The 21339-nt window shown below is 47.1% G+C and overlaps 1 protein-coding gene across 1 annotated transcript in view; it reads right to left on the reverse strand.

Moving 5' to 3' along the window:
• The window catches only part of ITFG2 (integrin alpha FG-GAP repeat containing 2), an 819025-nt gene that overhangs the window by 767792 nt on the left and 29894 nt on the right, over positions 1–21339 (reverse strand). The window contains exon 2 of the mRNA XM_086952820.1: positions 14510–14605. Within this exon, the coding sequence (XP_086808946.1) occupies positions 14510–14605 (96 nt within the window). The remainder of the gene's footprint in view (positions 1–14509; positions 14606–21339) is intronic.

The following is a 21339-nucleotide window of genomic DNA, read 5'->3' on the forward strand; positions in this document are numbered from 1 at the left end:
CCCACGACTAGAACCACCAGATATAAGACCAGTCACGTACACAGGAGAACCCATCCCGATGGTCGGTTACAGAGTCCTAACATTTGAGTTCAAAGGGCGCATGCAGAGTGCAAATTGTATGTAGCCGAGAAGGGGCTGTCGGTCCTAGGATGGATGGACCAAGGTGACTTAGGTATACAGTTGCATCCAGGAGGAGACACGTAAGTGCTAATGACAGCCCCAGAGCGTTGGCTGGACTTTGAGAAGATGAAGAGTGCATTCCCCAAAGTATTCGGCGGGAAGGTCGGCAAGTTAGAAAAATTCACGCATCGGATAGACCTCAAGGAGAACTCCAAGCCAATTTCCCACAAAGTTAGGAATGTACCCATAGCGGTAAGAGAAGCGGTACAGTCGGAGTTGCACAGACTGGAGGAGAACGGAATTATCAAACCAATAAATTGCTCAGAGTGGCTGGCGCCCCTGGTGGTAGCAATGAAACCTAACGGCAAGGTCAGTCTCTGTGTAGACTTACGAGAACTAAATAAATGCATAGTCGTGGAAAAATTCCCGCTACCCCGCATTGAAGAGATGTTGGCAGAGACGAAAGAAGTAAAGTGGTTCTCCGTATTGATCTCACTTCAGCCTATCCTTAAATAGCTGTGCACCCAGCGAGCCGGAAACTGACATTGTTTATAACACCCTTCGGATGTTACCAATTCCGCCGCATGCCCTTTGGACTCGCGGCGGCAGTATTCCAGAAATTGATGCACCGCCTATTTAAAGACATCGAAGGTGTGCAGTACTTCCAGGACGACATACTGGTGATGGGAAAAGATCTAAAGGATCATGATAGGAAGCTGGACATGGTGCTTCGAGTCCTGAAAAGCAACGGCCTAACAGCGGAGTGGAAGAAATGCAGACTTGGGATGAACTTTGTCACATACCTGGGGCATGAGATTGGAGAACGTGGCCTCACGCCCAAACAAGCCAACGTGAAGGCAATCTGCGACGCCCAGGCACCAAAACAGCAAAGAAGAGGTGAGATCCTTCTTAGGGCTGGCTGAATACTACAGTAAATTTGTACAACATTATGCCACCAAGACGCACTACCGGAGGCAACTCATTAGGGACAAAACCGTATTCACATGGATAGAGTTAACACAAAAGGAATTTGATGCCCTGAAAAACGACATCAGCCAAGCTATACCCCTACAAGGATATGACCCCCAAGGGCGGTCAGTGTTGACAACGGATGCCATCGAAAAAGGACTGGGAGCAGTCCTCATGCAGGAAAGGAAGGATGGAACAATGGAAACCCTCAGCTTCGCATCAAGGTCCCTATCCCCCACGGAACAGAAATTTAGCGAAATGGAGAAGGAGATGCTGGCGGTAGTGTGGGCCATGGGGAAGTTCCGCCAGTTCCTATAGGGAACGAGGTTCCAACTCAAGACTAAACACAAACCCCTGGTCAAGGTCCTCACATCGAGTGGACATGCGAGCGCCACGCCACGCATCGCCAAGATGACGTTGAAACTGCTAGAGTACAGGTACGATGTAGAGTACATCCCAGGAACTAGAAACAAGGTAGCGGACTACCTTAGTAGAGCTTCAGCAATGGAAGAAGCCTCCGGCAGTGCGGAAGAGAGTGAGGAGATGGTAGCCTTAACGGAAGACCCGGAGAGAGTGGTAAGTAACCAGGAGTGGACCGAAGTGTATGGAGAAGACCGGGACATCGAAGAGGTCAAAGAATGTATACTACAGGGATGGCCAGAAAAGAAACATTTACGGACAGCACTCAGGAAATTCTATGAGGTGCGAGAGGTATGGTCTATAGGCGACAAAGGCATTTTTGTACAGAGGAGACAAAGTAGTCCCGCTGACAACACTGATACCCCACCTGTTAGCAGTACTACACGAGGGGCACCTGGGAATCGTAAAGACTAAGAAGAGAACAAAGCAAATGTACTGGTGGGCAGGAATGGACATCCAAGTAGAAAGACACATGAGAAACTGTGATCAGTGTCAAAGGGCAGACAAGACCCTGACACCCCTAAGGCCAGCTTTAGAGAAGTTTGCCAGTCCGATAAATCCCTGGGAGGAGGTGTCCGTAGATATCCTGGGATCTATATTAGACTCCCAGGGCACGCCAAAATACCTATGTGTCTTCGTCGACAGGTACTCGAAGTGGCCGGAAGTGCACATACAGGAAGAGATGGACACAGAAACAGTACTCAGATTCCTTACATCTACCTTCCTCAGAGAAGGTATTCCCAGATCCATACTGAGCGACAGTTCACCTCGGGGAAGTGGTACAAGTAGATGGAGAGGAACGGCATCAAAGCGAAACACACATCCATATACCACCCCTCCGGAAATGGTCAGGTGGAACGGTTGAATAGGGTCATAATGGAATCCATCCATGCTGCCATCACGATGGTCAAGGATTGGGAAAAGTAGGTCTAAAGTATGATGTGGGCCTACCGTATCAACCCCACGAGCAAGGGGTATAGCCCCTTCCAGATTTTGAGAGGAAGAGACCCCTTCACCAAAGACAACCTGGCGTGGAAGGAGAAGACAGAAACAAGCAAGTGGTCTCCAGCGGTGGTGCAGCACAATCTAGAGAAAGCCCAAAAGATATACACTGAACATTATAACCGGAAAAGGAACGTGAAAGAAACAGCCCTTGAGAGAGGGGAATGGGTTAGAGTCAAAATGGCACGGCTGCGGAGAAAAGGGGACAGCAAATACAGCCAACCTCTACAAGTAAAGGAAGTATACGACAGAGCTGCGTTGCTCAGCGACTGAAATGTATGGTCCCAAGACCGCATGTCCAAATGTAATAAGATTCTACAATGGTCCCATGAAGAAAGTGGGAGGACATCACAAGACTGGATGCCACAGGAGAATGAAGAAATCACCCCGGAAAGAGAAGGAAATCCTGGAGCAGGTGGAAGCTGCGAGGAGTTGGGAGACAGTGACATCCCCGTGGCAGGAGAACATCAAGGAGAGGAGAGTGAGACCCCGAGGAGAGAAAGGCCTGGTACTCAAGGGGATAAGGTGGTGAGCCCAGCAGAGAACAGTCCCAGGGAAGTTCCCTCTACTCCGGTAAGGCGCACACGAGCAGGTAGAGCGGTGGTGAGGCCTACCCGATTTCGAGACTTTGAACTTGGAGAAGCAAAATAGCTTACTTCACATTGAGACTGTATGTTTTCTGTTGTTATGCAAAAGGGGGAGATATGTTGAGTCACGCTCTAGTTGATGCGCGATACGTCATGATGTAGCGCGCGTGGTAGCCATTTTGGGGCTCGCAATGCAAGCGCGAGTCGGGGGAAAACTCTGGAGAGCACCGGACGCCCGGCACTCTCCTGCTGACAATTGTAAAATTAATAAATACTTGTTTCCACATCCACGGCCCCACAAGTGGTTCCTCTATAGAAAAGGTGCATCATTACAATTTACCTTTTCTTTATGCTGCTAGTTTCTAAAAACTATTACAATTACCTAACTAAAAAATAATTTTTTAAGAAGATCTCCTCTGGGGGAGTGGTCAAGACTCGGAGCGTGATGGCTGCTTAATCAAGCAGCTATGTGAACTCCTTCCTTCCCTCAGACATCCTGCACACCAATCCTGACTCCCCGCGGTGGGAATACGCACCTGATCACAGGCGGAGGCTCCGTGGCTAACCCCCGCCCCCAGCAACTCCGCCAGCTTGGTGTTATCGCTACCGGTTGGTGGTGGGCCTGCACATGAGGCCGAGCCGGGGATTCGGTTTTTAAACCTTGCCTGAGAGAGATCTCGAAGGCGCGGCCTGCCATCCCGGCAAGCACCGGCCACGCTAATATTAGAAGGTGGGATCCCGGGGCGATGGACTCTGTTGGTGCCCCTGAGGCCTAGTGTGCCCAATTGCAGACCCGATAGCGCAACTTCAGCGCTCCGCGACGGAATATGTGCACCTTTTCTGCTGCGGTGCATCGAACGAGGCCGCCTGTGACTTCGGTTGGACTCAGCACTACGGGAGGTAAGGCGGATCCAGAGGGGAGGGGGCTGGAGGTGTGTTGAAAGCGGCGTAGTGTGGCCGTGGACCGGGACCCCCCCTCAGCCATACAATCACGGAGGGAACCCCAGAGACCATCATAGGGGCCCTGCACGGCTGGGAGAAAAGGTCGCTCCCTGCACCAGGTGCACACACTCTGACTACAGACAGTGAAGGGGTTTGGGGAAAGGAAAAGCCGATCACCCCACATAACTGCCGGTGAAAACACATTGTGGCGGGCCTCTCCCAACATACGAACTGCCCACACCAAAGCCAAGATTGCGTGGAGTGACACCTAGGAATCCATAAAGTGCCGTTCTTTGTTTCCCTTGACTCTTACCGTCATCCTAGCTTGACCACCCAGCGCGATCTGTGCCAGTGCTGCTGGGGTGCTCTGCACCTGCGTCCAAGCAGACATAGTGACACCCAGATAGAGTCTTGCACCATCTTGTACGTCACCCGCACCTGTGTTCACCGACGGACGCTATTGCACATAAATCAAGACAATCCCAGCAAGCGGCCCAAATGGAGATGGAGAGGAGTAGAGGGACAGGCGCAAAGGGACAAAGGGTGGTGCAAACGAACAGACTTGACCGCTATACCCTCCCTAAGGATATGCTTCACAATTGGCAAATCGGGAGGGGCCCTAACCGGAGAACAAGGAGGAGAAGACCAGGAATTATCCTTGAAAGACATGATGAAGGTGCCACCACTGGCCAAACTGCACTGGAGGACACCCCAATAGGTCTCATCACTGTCAACAGTGTCAATCCCCCCAGGCAGACTTTGCTCGCTTGGCTTGGACCTGCCCACGTATTCACACATTCTGGCTGGAAGTTCATCGCACACTTAGCAAGATTGTACAGGTAGAGATGAAACCCCTGCCTGAGATTGCTCTATTGGGCTACGTAGTACAGGAGATCAGGAGGTATACAGCCATCGCCTTACTATTGGCGAAGAGGGAATTGGCGATACGCTGGGGGCGAGGAGAGCCCCTACAGTGCAGTCCTGGCTACAGAGTTTAGCATCCTGCTCTACAAGAAGTGAGAACTATGCAGTCATGTCCTCCCAGCCTCCAGGCCTAGAAACATATGGGGCCCCTTTAAGGCCTATCTGGCAGCCCATCAACAGGAACACTCTACACAACAAGAGCAGGGGCTCGTGCCAACTGGGGTGGGCTAAGGTACCGCTTTATAATGTAAGCCCGACCTGAGTTCCGACAGGTTACACACGCGTTAAGATTGATAAGGTTGGCTTGGGAAATTGTTAGTGAAATTGAGGGAGCGGGAGCTATCCAGGTCACATTCTTGACGACTAGGTCCAACATGGGCTAGATTTGTGTACTTTATAAATTGTGAGGTTTATACGTAACCTTTTGTGCAGCTTGAAGGTTAACCATGTTTTTTTTTCCTGTATGTATACCCAAGTCGTTCTATCATTGGGCTCAGTGCACTGCTTTGTTTTCTTTTGCTTAAAATGCTAAATAAAGTAAAAAAAAAAAAAAGAAAAAACTGCAATGGACACCATTGTCATGGAGGTCAACTTGATTAGAGCCGATCTCACCAAGCCTAATGGGAACGTCAAACAAGAAGAACTCACCACCGCCAGCCTCATTGATGACGTCGCCCAGCTCCAGGGTCAATTCCAAGTTATGCAAAACTTCCGTAAAACCACTGAACTCAAGCTGGACGACAATGAAGGGTGCCTACGTCGCAATAACCTGCGCATTTTGGGTGTGCCGGATAAAGTTGAGGGGCAGGCCCCAGACCTCTATGTAGAGCACCTCGTGCTGCAACACCTGAAACCCAAGGGCCTCAGTAAGTTCTTCATCATTGAAAGGGCGCTCAGGGTCCCGGGGTTCGTCTCAAGCTGGGCCCCCCCCCCCACGACCGATGCAGGCAAGAGTGCTCACATTCCGCAGCAGAGATGGGATCCTCCAAAACGCCAGGGTGGAGCCCCACTTCACTTCGAAAACGCAGACATCTCCTTCTTCCCCGACTTCACACACCGTGTACAGCATCAAAGATGATCCTTCAAGGCAGTGAAACAGAAACTCAGGGGCAAGGGCCTGAAATATTCTATGTTGTTCCCAGTGCGTCTCAGTGTGGAATCGGATGGGAAAATTTTGTTTTTTGATCAGCCTGAGGAAGCAGCTGACTGGCTGGAGTATCAAACAGAACAAGTCCAAAAAGATCGAATTGCTGGGAGTGAGGCCCCCCACAGGCACATGGCTGACAGGGAGGTACTGGATGTGGGAAATCCTCTGGACAGGCTAACTACCGGGTTTGGCTGGGCAGGTAACGGGTTGAGGTGGGATCTGGTCCTGGTGAAACACCTCCCTACAACGAAACTGACTTTCGGAACATTGGTGTGTAACCTACGTTGGGGTCCCTTTTATTTGCCACACTGGGGGTGGAAGGGTAGAAATGCGGGTTGCCATGCCCTCACATTTTTTAGGTCTCGCCTATTCTATCCCGCAGGAGTAAATAGGCGAGATTATAGTAAGCGAAAAAGAAAAGTCTACCTAGCTGTGGATCGCGTACAGTTCATGTGAGCTATGCGCGTGCACATCCTCGCCAGCCACATCACACACCACCATTTGTCTGTGCCTCGGCATCAGACTTCAAAGGCTGCCGCTCCCAAGCCCCCCGCAACAGACTTGAAAGGAATGCACTCCCCCGCCCCTACCACAGCAATGCCGAGAGCTTTTTTTTTTTTCTATATGGCTCGTTACTTATTTCCTGTCTTTCTCTGGATCACATTTTACTTTCTTCTCTGACTCATGCTTTTTTCGTCGGATCGAGCATTTCTTACCCCTCTTTCAAGCTTTTTTCCCCCCACTCTTTCGTCGGCTTGAGTATCCCCTCCCCCACTCTTTCGTCGGCTCGCGTTCCCCCACTCTCTCAATACATTTTTCCCCCCCACGCCTCACACTGCTGCACGCCTCACACTGTTGCACGCCTCACACTGCTGCACGCCACACACTGCTGCACGCCACACACTGCTGCACGCCACACACTGCTGCACGCCACACACTGCTGCACACCACACACTGCTGCATTACTCACACTGCTGCATGACACAATGCTGCACGCCTCACACTGCTGCACGCCTCACACTGCTGCACGCCTCACACTGCTGCACGCCTCACTGCTACACACTGCTGCACGCCTCACACTGCTGCACGCCTCACACTGCTACACACTGCTGCACGCCTCACACTGCTGCACGCCTCACACTGCTGCACGCCTCACACTGTTGCACGCCTCACATTGCTGCATGCTGCACACTGCTGCATTACTCACAGCTGCACGCCACACACTGCTGCACGCCACACACTGCTGCAAGCCACAAAACACCACCACATCACTCTAGGACACCACCACATCACTCTGGGACACCACCACATCACTCTGGGACACCCCTACATCACACAACACACAACAATTTTATGGCCAGCGACCTGACTCCAGATGAAATCGTTTAAGCAATATGTGCACTGAAACCGAAAAAATCCCTTGGTCCCAACGGCATCCCTATCGAGCTGTACAAACTACGGCCCGATAAACTCGCACGGCACCTGAAATAGATGTTTGAGGAATCACTGGGGCATGGGGCCTTACCGAGGGAACAAAGAGTTGCAACTATAATCGCTATTCATAAAGAAAGGAAGACCCAGACTAATTGTGCCTCGTATAGACCAATTTCCCTCCTAAACGCTGAACCCAAGGTTTTAGCTAAACTTCTGGCTAACCGAATGCTCAAAGTGAAAGGCACCCTGGTACACCAGGACCAATCAGGCTTTATGCCACACAGAAACATGGCCCTGAACTTACGCAGACTCTATGGGGTGCTGGGCAGAGCCTGGACCCTGCAGTAACCAACTGTGATAGTGTACCTAGACGCGACCATGGCATTCGACACAGTGGAATGGCCCTACCTTTGGGCGGTGCTGGCTAAACTAGGATTTGGACCAAAATTCACTCAGTGGGTGCGGCTTCTGTACCAAGCACTCCTGGCACAGGTGGTGGTTAACAATAAATTATCAGCCACGTTTCCACTCAGACGTGGAACCCGACAGGGTTGCCCTTTCTCCCCCCCCTTTGTTTGCCCACGCCCTGGAGCCACTGGCTGCCTGGATCCGACAGGACCTGATGATACGAGGGCTGGGATAGTCCCTCGGGTGGGAGGACTGCATTACACTCGATGCGGATGACATCTTACTCTATCTGGCCTCCTCGTGAAAATCCTTGATTGCGGTTCTGGACATCTTGGAAATATTCGGTAGATTTTCTGGATTTACTGTTAATTGGGGTAAATCCTAAATGTTCACCATGCGTGGAGATCCTCCTACCCCTCCTGGCAATTGCACGATCCGGATTAACACAGCAAGCTTTAAATATCTTGGTATTTTTATTTCTCACCACCCCTCGTCCGTTATGCCCAAAATCTCCTCCCGTCCCTGCTTCAACTCAAAAAAGAAATCAGAAGATAGAAATCACTCCCCCTCACCCTATTGGGAAGAGCAGCCCTGTTTAAAATGATATCCCTGCCCCGCCTATTATACGCTCTGTAAAACGCTGTTGATCCGCTACCCCAGAAATACTTTAAAGAAATAGCGGGCCTCCAGAGAGACTTACTTTGGGATGGTTAGCCACAAATTGCTCTAAGTAAACTGACACTAAACTGGTATGACGGTGGCATAAGCCTTCCGGACATTAAAAAATATTATTGGGCTGCACACCTATGGGCGGGGCGACCATCACAAACTAACACTGGCGACCCCCCTTTGGGACTCTGAATCCATGGGCAGCCAATGGAGATCAAAAGGCTTCGACAAATGGGTTCTAATCTGCATTGCGCAAATCAAAGACCTCTGGGGGGGAAGGGGGGAGTTAAACCCTTCAGTACCCTACAGGTAGAATATGACTTAGCACCTACTGAGTATTTCCGCTATGCCCAAATCCAACATTCACTCCGAACGCTTTTACCAGAGGGAACAATAGGGTGACCAACCATCCATAAATTTCACGGACAGTCCGTAAATTGGACCTCACGTCCTTTTACGGACAGCTTTTGTCCGTAATTTTCGCTCCGATTTTTTTGTTTTTTTTAACTGTAGCTTCTGTTCTCAACCTTCAGCGTTTATTTGCATATTTTCCAATTTAAAGTGCTTTTGCAATCAATCAATGCCCTCTGCAGAAAATAAACAAACAGTATAGATGTGTGGTGGACTCCAGACATCAAAGGTTTAGAGGACAGAGTAGAAAGAATACACCTGAAGGAAGAGGAAAGGAGTGAGCGTGCTAAGGAGAGACCTGGGGGCTTGAGAAGGAACACATCTCAGAGGTAAGGGAATTCAAGCATTAGGTGAGAGTTGCTGAGAGGTTCTTGGGACGGTAGGCAGATAGCTCTATGGCTGCTAGGCACTATCTTCCACTTCAGGAGTTCCATCTGAACAGCAGTGACTTCTGGTAGTGGTAGTATTTGACTTATTTAGTCAAACCAATTGTACAAATCCTGAGAACAATATTTTCTAAAAAGAGGACAGGCTTTCAGCGAACAGAGCTGTTCCCCTGGAAAAGGCCTCAGCTCCCTGATGGGGCCAGCCTCGCACTCCTCTGAGCACAAGAGCAGCCCCATCTGGCCATTGTCATTCTGCATGCTGGCTGACTGCCACATACAGAATGACAATGGGGCATTCTGGGCTGGCACAGCATGTGGTGGCCTCCTCCAACCTCAGCCCAAGGCAGGGCATTCTGTCACATGCTGCTGCTAGGTGATAATCCAGTTAACCAAAGGAAGGCGATGAAAAGTTCAAAGGAAAGAAATATAGTTATAGTATAGCAGCCATGGTTGCTGCATTTTTATTTTACGCAACTAACAACCATTGACAAAGCCAATTGTTCTGGCTTGTTGTAGGTGTAACGTTACTTGTTGTATTATATATCTGGACGCAATAACAGAAGCAACAAAAATACCAGTCTTGCGGCACATTATATTAAGCACAGATTTTTAGGGGTTTTAAGCCACACATTTTATTACATCAAACACCCTTTTGGAGAGACCCCCTAGTGTTTTCATCCCACTTAAAGCTCTGGAAACAACACCATGTCACAGTCGCCCCACGTCCACGCACTGTGCATCATGCATGACTCATGCCTTCCACTTTTTCAGATTGCCTATGTGCAGGGGCATTGTGAACCCTGCCCCACCCCACCCCTTGCTTTATGAACAACAGCAAGGGTGGAGTTCTTGATAAGTCTCATAATTAATGTGAAAAGGTGAGTAAGTAAGAGAACGGATGGGTGGATGGATGGCTGGATAGATGAGTGAAATGATGGACGGATGAGGGAAAGGGTTTATGATGGGCAAGTGAATGGGTGGATGGATGAGTGAAATGATGGATGGATTGATTGATGAATTGATAAGTGAAAGGGTGTATTGATGAATTGATAAGTGAAAGGGTGAATGGATGGACGGACGAGTGAAAGGATGGGTGAAAGGGTGGATGTAAGGCTGGATGAGTGAGTGAAAGGGCAGGTAGATGGAAAAAAGGATGGAAAGATGAGTGAAGGAGTGAAAGGGTGGATGGATGAGAGAAAGGATGGATGGATAAATGAAAGGATGGATGAATGATAGGTTCAATGGATAGATTCATGAGTGGATGAGTAGATGGATGGGTGGGTGGATGGAAGGATGGATGGCTAAGGGAAAGAGAAAGGGGGATGCGTAAATGGATGAATGAATGGGTGGAAGGATGAATGAATGGGTGGAAGGATGAGTGACTGGATGGATGATTGAGTAAGTGAAAGGATGGCTGGATAGGTGGAAGAGTGGATGGATGAGTGCACAGATGGATAGGGTGAAAGGGTGGATGGATGGATAATGGATGAGTAAAAGGGTGGATTGAAGAATGGATGTGTGAAATGATGGATGGAAGGACATGTGATGGATAGGTTTGTAAATGGTTGAATATGGACATGGATGGGCACACAGATGGAAGGACCGAATGAATGATGAAAGACTGAATGATGGATGAAAGTATGATTACACATTGCAAGCCCCATTATCTTAAGCAACAGTTCCTATACATTGACTTTCACATTTATATGAGTATAATATGTGTGTGTTGTAAAGCACTCCAGCACTCTGCACCACATACGCGGGATAAGAATCACTATAGAAGAAATTAAATACACATTAGGGAGGGTCTATGTGAAGATGAGGGGCACCATTTGAGGGTGGTAGCAAGGCCAGACTGGCCAGATCGGGCATCAGGCGTATTCTCTGGGAGCTGGTAAGAAGGGGGCGGTTTTGTTACCAAAAAAAGACCTGCACATTTGCTTAAAGCTGTGCGCATACTGACAAACCACGAAGTGCACAATTGTCTCAACCGAATATAAACTTATTTTTACTTGTACTTTAGTGGTTGTCTATTTACTTACTTATATAATATTGCGCAACCTCCTCTGATGTGTCTGTAAAACGTACCTTGTGGAGAAGTGTGGCTCAATGGTTTGAGCAGGCAGACCTCGATGCAGAGCTCAGGCCAGGGACCAGGGTGCGATTCCTGCCCCACCGGGTCTCGGGCTCATTAATTCCCCTGACCGGATAGTTTCGCCTCAGTGCCTATTCTGATCATGGGTCCCACGCTGCAACTCTGGGCAATAGCTTGCTTAGTCTCCACAACGGCCCCCACAATGCAAGGGATGCCTGGTCTGCACCATGGGGGTGCCCAGAAGTGGACAATTCACAGGGAAAGCCAGGAAGGGTTCCCTTGCGGTATTCGTACAAGCGCCGGGAAACCCACTGCGGGTAGCTGTGCGCTATACAAGTACAAAAACATTTACATTTACCTTTTGTCCTAAATTTTGACCTCCTGTCCTGAATTTGCACCCATGCCAGTTGGTCACCCTAGGGCACAAACCCTCCTGAAGCTTCACCCTTAGAAGATAGAATCTTAGACGGCCACTCCCCTGACAAGACGATTTCCCTAATTTACAAAAAACTGATTAACAATATGACCGAGCCCCTTCAGGCATTAAGGGAGAAGTGGAGGAGAGAATGGTTAGAAATAGATGATGTACTCGAACTTCTGGCCATTAGCTACAGCTAGCCCACTGATGCCTGTTGAGAAGGTTCGTAATGTGGGTATCATGTTTGATAACAAGCTGACGCTTGAATCACAGGTTAATAAAACCGTGGGGAGTTGCTTTGCTATTATTAGAGTCCTGCGAGAAAAAAAATCCGCTCTTGCCAACACATGCTAGAGCATTTATAGTACAAAGCACCATCTTAAGTAGATTGAACTATTGCAATGCTTTGTTGTTGAAATCCCCGAGATATCTAATAGATAGGCTCCAGAGGATCCAAACAATAGCAGCCAAACTAGCCTTGGGGAGGTCGAGACCCTCCTCGGAGCTGCATTGGATCCCGATAATGCAAAGAGTCCAGTTTAAGGCCTTAACCGCGGCGGTTTACCACCGAGGTGCGGGCGTTCTAAAGGGTGGGCGGGGCAGGACTGGGGAGGGAGTGCTCCGGTCAGTCAACGGCCGACGGGAGCACGGAAGGGGTTAAATCCCTCTGCCTAGTTTTCAAAGTCCTGCACAGGTCTGGACCAGAACTGATGCAGAGGAAATTTGCTTGGTACGTACCTTAGAGAAGCCTCCGCTCCTCGTCAGTTAGAATGGTGAAGGTGCCAAGATTCAAAAAAATAAAATCAGGAGGTAGAGCTTTCAGGATCTCGGCTGCCCGAATATAGAACAAACTCCCATTGGAGCTGAGACAACTGGAGGATCTCCTCCCATTTAGGAAGAGACTAAAAACTTAGCTCTTCCCCAGTGCATAATATGGTTATTCTGACATTTCCCCAGAACACTAGTCTCAGAGTGCACTTATATGTTAGCACCAGGATGCCTGTTAGGTGATAGAGCTCTTTATAAATGCTGAAAATGAAATGAAATTAAGACTGGCAGGAGGCAGTGTCTTGCCCTATAGTGGTCGCCATACCGGCGAGCCTCACATTGGTACAGCTAAAGATACTTCATCGATTGTACATTACCGGGTCACGCTTAATACACATGGGGGTCACTGACAGAGGGGATTGCAGGAGTGGGTGGGTATGCTAGAACATTTTTTCACATTATATGGGAATGCAAGTTTGGTAATTCCTTCTGGCATAGGGTTCATGATGTACTCTTCACTGTATTACACACCCGTCTTTTGCGAGAGGCGAGACGTTGTCTCGTCAACATAAAGGAACCCACAGACCTTAACATACAACTGACACGATGGGCCATCCAGAGATTCATGATAGCCAAACGAAACATCACGCAATTATGGGGAGCCACTAAACCACCTACATTGGAGACCTGGGAAAAAGATCTCGACTGGTGTATGTTTAGGGAGAAGACGGTATATGTCGCTAGAGGCTGCCCTAAAAAATGGGCGCGTATTTGGGGCCCATGGAATAGCTATCGGGGAGAAATCTGTATCCCACCTGATTGTTCTGAATCAAGTGTCCCCTTTTCCCCGGGATGTTCCCCTTTTATGTTGAAATGCAATCTTCATCCTCAGTATGTCGCTGTTAGCTCTTAACTCTCTGTGACCTCTTTAATGTTTATTTGAACCAATGTTTGTCTCAATAAAAAGAATAAAATAATTTTTTTTTTAAAAGAATATCTCTTGTGGAATGTTTTTCTGCACTGCCCATTCGCAGTCCTCTTAACTCATTGGGGCTACATTCATTCCGAGGAGGTCAGCAGTGTACTTTGCAAATGAGATTGTTCTGTATAATGCACACTTGTACGTCATTTTTTCAAACTTTACCTCTGTGGGGGGAAAAAGGGGAGTGTAGCAAGCCATTCTTCTGAGTCTTCCTGTAGAAAATAGTGGGTGCTGTCAGGGTTTGTTCCGTTTTTGGAAAATTATTTATACATCACTACTTTCAAAGTTCACCAGCCTGGACAGGGGAATATGCCTTAATCAAGGGAAGCATTTATCACCTTGAAGAGAAACACTGTGTTATCTTGCATGCGGACTTCATCATTGCGTTGGATGCGTAGAGGATGATGGCGCGGTGAAGTGTTATAATCCTGGACTGCACCAAATAAAAGTTAACAGAATAGGGAATGCAACGATTAATTTTCCAAGCAGTGCGCCTAACTGGAATCAGATTCTTAAGGGGGTTTGTTTTCTTTCTGATTATGCTTTTAAATTTAGTAGGGTGAGGATCAATCTATTGGAGTTAATATTCATTAGCCTGCATGTACAACTTAATAGAGGCCGCCTATACGTTTCTATTCATCAGTATTATATTTAAATGTTTACCATCACAAACAATGTGCACCTTATTTTTTAAAGCAAACACACATTTTAATTATAGTTTAATACTAAGCATGCATGTCTACAATGCTCTACTAGCTCCTAAATCTTGTTTACAGAAAACCACATCCTAAGGATATTTGTAAAATCGAAATCATGCCTCCCCTTACCATTCCAGAGCAGGACCGTGTCAGCCAGGGTTTGCTTTCATCATTTTTGTACACATACAGCTTCCCGTTGGTGTCTCCCACTACCAACTCATTCAGCTGTTGAAACATGAAGAGTAGACAGGAGGGGCATAAAAGACTAGAAGACTTGAAGTTCAAACTGTGCTGGACAGCCGAAACTGACCAAATCCATGAATAGTGCGTATGTAAACACCCATTTTACAATGAGATCCTGGTAACAAAGAGTATTTACCTGCTGCAGATGTAATAGTTTTCACACGAATCTGCTTTGATCGGTTGGTGAGATGACAAAGCAATCATAAAATCCCACCCCCCCCCCCTCAGCAACCAGTGACCTAGAACCTCACATGTTCCTCCACCTGTGTTATTACTGGCACAGAAGGTGGCCCTTCTCCCCAATTCCTACTGACTGCCAAAACACAGTCATAGCTATGCATGTGTACGGTCTGCTGGTAACATTAGCTCTGTTCTCTAGAAGCAACAATTATCAACGGTAACAAGCAAACATTCGAGGAAAAAAGCAATGACTTGGAAAAAAAGCCAGACTTGGAAACACACCGAGGTAGCATCCAAAACCCAATATTCAGACAGAACACAAACAGAATGACCCAAACATGTAATACAAACAGAGGTCAGAAGGAGAACAGGCACACAAACAGTAACAGAAGGCAACCACAGGCCATGCCAAAAATGGCCCGTAAAGCCCACCTGTAACATCAAGAAGAAGCCCTGTTCCAAGTGATAGACCCATAGCCCAGAAAATACCATAATGACTGGAAAGAACTGCAGGAAAGGAAGAAATGAGTACAAAAGCTAAACAATCAGACAACATATGGAAAAGGCAGCCGCAAGGAAAGACATCTCAAGAACCAACACCCTCGACAGAGTGACATAGACCGACAACCCTCAAGGCCTAGAAAGGGCACCCCAGGATGAGCAACAGACCAAAAAAAAGGCCAAGCAAGAAAAGACCCACCTGGTTTCATGACCACCCAGGTCTGTCACTGTGGAAAGGCCACTGTACAGCCACAAACAGCAGAAGTGGCAACAGAAAAAGTCAGTTAAAGACCTCCCCAACAGACAACACACTCTGGACCAAAAAGATAATTGCTAAAGACAGCCTAGAGGACATACACGCAGAGGAACACAGACGCTCCTTAAAAAAAACTCAAGCCACCAAAAAGTGTGGAGGCGCGAGAATAGATAACTCTCGAGGCCAAAGCCACATCAGGACCCCGACCCCACAGCAATGTAGTGGGCTACAAGAAGAGCGGCAGAAGGAATTCAACAGAGCAACAACCAAGCTGATCAAGCAGATCCAAAAGATAGAAGGAAGAGGGCCAGAAGAGGGCAGAGCCACCACCCATCAGACATTTGCCATCAGAACCTGAGAAAGGAGGCAGAGAATAAGAGCACAGGCAGTGTGCATGAAGAGAAGCACACAATGGACCAGGACCTTCTAAGGTGAAACACACCCTTTTCAGCGCTCTAGGCCACAAAGACACCTTCACACTACACCTCAAGTAAAATTCCCAGGCCAGTACAAAGAGCAAAAGAAAATAAATTATGAGCCACAGGTACTTAAGGCATAGAAAATCGATCAGGCACAACTAAGCCCAGAAGAGGATCAGGGATACTTTCGACTAAGGTGCTCAGGACGGAAGACATGTTCACTAGAAGGGTCAGGAGACCTTTATGATTAACAGAAGTTATGGGGGATATGTTCTTCTGGGGTAATATACATCAAAACATAGAGTATCCCTCTGACAAATTAGAAAAGATATGGGGGAGTGTGTTGTGTCATAACTATACACCACTTCAATGAAAAGTTGTTTTTTATTTACAACCCACACCGGCTCTAGTAGTGACATGCTTCATCATCGGGTTTACCCTGACTCCTAAAGATCAGGGCGGGCTCGCCATGTTCCATAAAGCTCTTTGAATATGAAAAATCAGGGGAACTACAGTTAAAAAATCCACATCCACTTCCCAAGATATCCCTTTATCAGCCGGTGGATGGGAAAAGATTAAAATAGACTATGTAAGGGGAAATTGGGATTTGATGGTGCCAACATGTTTCTGCCTACTCTACTGGCCGAACACGGTTCGAGTCATTCGTCAGGGCAGGTTTGCTTTATCTAATATTCCCCCGGCAACATGTTTTTTTTTTATATACATTTAATCAGTCATGCACTGCAAAATTATCACAGGCATGCAACAGGCAGTAAATGTTTGCCCAGTCAGAGGTACCTGGGGTGGGGGAGGTTTGAGGGAGGTTGGCCCCTTACACTCACTTCTCTCAAGGGTCCCTAACCATTGATATACCTACTGCGGTCCACTTGTACCCAGCTTTTGGTATCGGGGACAACCACTTGTCAATCCCAGAAACCAAGGAAGAAAGACAGACAACCTAGCTAAACAGAAACTTAGCTAGGATTCAAAACACTCACAGCCTAAACCCAACAGAGAGCTCACCAGAGCGACCAAAACCACCTAACTCATCACAACTGAACTAGCACAAATGAATGAGTGGACTAAGAAAGTGGGAGGATGAGAATAAATGGTAAAAAATTGTCTGGAGAACTATCTGTCGTGATTAGCCAAACTATGCAGTCTATTTCTGCAACATGCTTGGAGCACAGCAGGTAGAATGTTTTCAAAACTATTTATCCGATCTCTCATGGATGCCCTCAAATCAAATGAGTACCTGCACAAAAGCCCGCCAAGTTGAGATCTTTTTAACATACGTGCAAAGCTCTGTATGGTCTTGGACTCTGTTACAGATAGATAAAGTGTTGTCCACATATTGTGCCTTGTGCTCCTGCTCAGATACTCATCTGACAATTACTGCCTTTGCCAAGTCTAAACTCAGTATTACAGCCTATCAGATACATAAATAAGTCATGGGAGATTCCTCTACCCCCTGTTCTCAGGTTTCACAATGAAGGTCTGGGTGTCCCAAAATGGACCCCATAGGCTGCCATGTATTGTCCCATCCACAGGCACACAGACACTCCCCACCACAAATGTAACCATGGGGGGAGTTAAGCACACAGCAGCAGAATTTTAAAATAAGAGATCCATGTTTGCTGATGACAACAAAAATCAACATTGTGGATCCAGGCATCAGTACTGTTGGGGCACTCAGGGCAGGGGTGCACATCTATTGCCATGCAGAGGACTTGCCGTCCCAACAAGCACTTTCACAGAATAGGAAAAGAAGGAAGAGTTGGAAATAGATGGGACATGAAGTACTTAGATGAACTTGCTTTATAGTGGAAACATGCTTGACAATTCTGTTTGTTGGCTAGGAAAGATTTGGTGGATGGTGAGGAATGAGTTACCAATCAATAAAGGTATTTTGTTTAGTGGGCTAGGCTGATACCCTCAGAGGGCCTTTGAATAAAACGGTTGTACAGGCACATAAGGAGCGTGTTGACACTGTGTAAAGTACGGAACGGGTTAGAAGTGATTACTGGTGTCCAGGTCTGGACAGGAAGGGTGAACAGGAAATGCATGGAGTGTAGTTGTAGTGAGGAAGCATTGAAAGTAAGACAGAGGAAGTCAAATGATAGAAGCTACCTAATTATATTTGGTAGAAAGTTATCATAGATTTAGTTAGGTACATTAGTGGGGTATACACCACTCTATCTCTCACAAATGATTAACATTTTGTGTGTCAGGGACATTTTGTCATCCTGAGGTTATGAGATTTACCTCAAGGATTTGCTTTCGGACAATATGTTTGAGTGCAATGGAAGGTTTTTTTGAGTTTGTGCGGGACCGTCCACAAAAAGAGCTCTCCATATCACCCTGAAACAAATGGTGTGGTGGAGAGATTGAACAAAACACTTAAGAAGGGAATTCAGTTGGCAAGGTCAAATGGTCCTGCTGGAAGGATGAATTACAAAAACATATCACTGCATTGCATGAGCCCTCATTGCTCTACTGGCAAGTCTCAGTTTAAGATTTTTAAAGGACACACTCGATGTACCAAATTAAGTCCAGGTTGGATGTTTTGAAACAATGGGGTCCGGAATCATGGTACTAGGTTGTGGCGTAACAAAGAGGAAAAGTTACAAGCTAAGCCTAAACTGAGGTTTTACATGAAAAATAGTGTGAAAGTTTATGAAGTCAAGGAGGGTGATTTGGTCAAGATTCACTTTCATAAAAATGTTAGTAAAACTCTTTAAGAATGAAGTCAAAACAAATGATGGAAGTATTTGGAACTGAAGTAGAATTGTTGTGAGAACTTTTGAATGTGGGGATGTAGAGGGGAAGGAAGGGCGAGTGCTTCTAGAATTTATTTTCAGTTTTCTATAGTAAGATTTTCACAGGAACAGCAGGAGGGTAGTTGGAAACCATCCTATCTTGATGATTTTGTTTTATGTTACTCTTATAGACATCCGGAAGACAATTAAACCCATCTCTTTCCTTCGCTGTAAGCCCTAGCTCCTTCCTGTGGCTTTTTTTTTCTGCTGTCAGCGCCGGGACGCCCTGTTGCCGGGGCAACTTTGTGCTTTGTACGCTTTAACATAACATTGTGTTGAAGCTCATCAATTCAATATACAGAGTTATATAAAGGATATGATTAAAGACAATTTAGCCAGTAGTATATTGCTTTTTGCAACCTTAAATTTGGAAGTTTCCTTCTAACAGTGTATGTGTACCATACATGCCAACAGATCTGGGAGACAGTGATACAGATGTTTTATAACTAAAAATGCTGATAAGTTTGTTTTTTCCCTGTTTAAAAGTGCTCCATTATCTCACTCTGTGTCCTAATTTAAAGATATAACTAACCCTTCTAATGCCGCCTTTCTAGACATTACTCTTGTTACGCCATGCTACTGCCTGCTGATAGCGCCGGGGGACCCTTTGGGGTAGCTGAGCGCTCTATAAGCTCTTAGACATAAATAAATAAAGGCGTCACTTACCTATGCTGTTTAGTACCGATTGTGACTCTTCTAAGAATGGAATGCTACTTGAACCCACCTTAAATCTTGAAACTCTACATCTTGCGCATTACCCAGTGGCAGTTCATGCCTGTGCTGAAGTGATTGAGCATGGAGTACTGAGAGTCCTTGCTGTGCCGCACCACAGCAGAGTCACACACACCGGTCCTCTCCTTCATCTACTCTCCTGCAGTGCTCCTCCGGCTTCCAACCAACAAACACAGCGTAACTTGCTACGGCCCTGCCCTTTCTCGTTTTAAACAGGAACCATTGCCGTGCACTCCTTAGCGTCTGTTATCTTGTCCACCTAGCCCGGCACTTCTCTGCTGATGGCGGCAGGGGGTGTTCAAGAAGGCTTCACATCCTCCTTGACCTCTGGGGAGTTGAAGTTTGGGTGGCTGTGGACGAAGGCATTAACTAATGGTAAGCTAGATGAGCAACCATTGAGGCACCTGAGGTTGGGGTTACTGAGGTGAGCAAGGGAGGTGGCAACACACTTGAGGCAGCACAATCTGTACTGGTTGAGATAACGCTCTGCTGGCTAGGACCAATTCACACCTTTACCCTCACATGTTGGGGGCGCACAGCCCTGCATTTGCAACAGCAAAAGGTATTAGAAGAAGACAGTAATAACAGTTTAGTACAACGATCTGCAATTTGTTATTTTGATTTTCACTTTTTTTTTTAACGTTTAAACATTCACTTGAAATTTGTATTGCAACTGTATTGCACCTACAATTCCCATTGGAACAATCTAAGAAAGAAAAACAAACAATGAAAACAAGCCTACAGAGAAATTTACAAAAAAAACCTCACACCAATTGCCTGATTTCCTAATAAAAGACGGGATTGTAACCTCAGGATTTCAAGGAAGAGTATGTCAAGGGGACAGCTTACAAGGTGGTGCATATGAGAAGAAGCATCTAACCATCGCAAATATATCACTCATTATATCTCTATCTGCTGGAGTTCAAAACCCTCCCAAGAAACGTACCAGCCCGACCTGGGTACTCCGAGGGCAGCAAGGGAGCCGCCTGCTTTGGGAGACACTCTCCCCCAACGTGCAAGTACTCGGTTTGTGGGATGGGTCAAGCGCTCTGCTCAGTTGGGGTGGCGGGCAGTTGAAGGTCCGTTAAGCAGAGAGGCAGGGAGGGAAGGGGTGGGGGGGGGTTGTTCTTACTTCGTTGGAAATTCACTAAGTCGGTCAGGAACTGGTGTTTACATTGTGTGTGGCGTAACTAGAATGGTGTTACTGCAGGTACGATTGATTCTCTTTGGACGGTTTGCATGTGGCTGCGTGATTAAAGATGGCGGATGAACAACTAGTTACCGCGGGGAATGATGGGTCACGGTCAAATGGTTCCTCCCTTAGAATACTTTCTTGGAATGTGAGGGGACTAGGGGATAAGGTGAAACGCGGCCTAGTACTAAACGAGCTGAAACGGCACAAACCCCAATTGGCACTCTTGCAGGAGACACACTTGATGGGAGGGGCTACTAAGGCCTTAGATAGGAAAGAGTACAAGATGATTGTGCATTCAGAGTTCTCATCGGGCTCCCGGGGTACGGTGTCCTGATTAAAAAATCCTCACACTTCATTCCAATGAGCACAAAAACTGATAGTCAGGGATGCTTCGCAGCGTTGCTGGGACAATGGGACGGTCGTCCGTTGACAGTGGTTTCAGTATATATCCCGCCGTCCCTTCACTCAGTAATGCTTCCAGCCCTTGGTGATTTTTTGTTGTCGCTCCCCGAGAGTGATGTCATTTTGGGTGGGGATTTTAATGCAACGGCGGATTCACAGCTTGATAGGTTTCCGGTAACAGCTTCACCTGGGGGACCCTCTCGGTTTCAGCG

Source organism: Lissotriton vulgaris, chromosome 1_2, assembly GCF_964263255.1.
Source record: "Lissotriton vulgaris chromosome 1_2, aLisVul1.2, whole genome shotgun sequence".
In the NCBI taxonomy this organism is placed as follows: Eukaryota; Metazoa; Chordata; class Amphibia; order Caudata; family Salamandridae; genus Lissotriton; species Lissotriton vulgaris.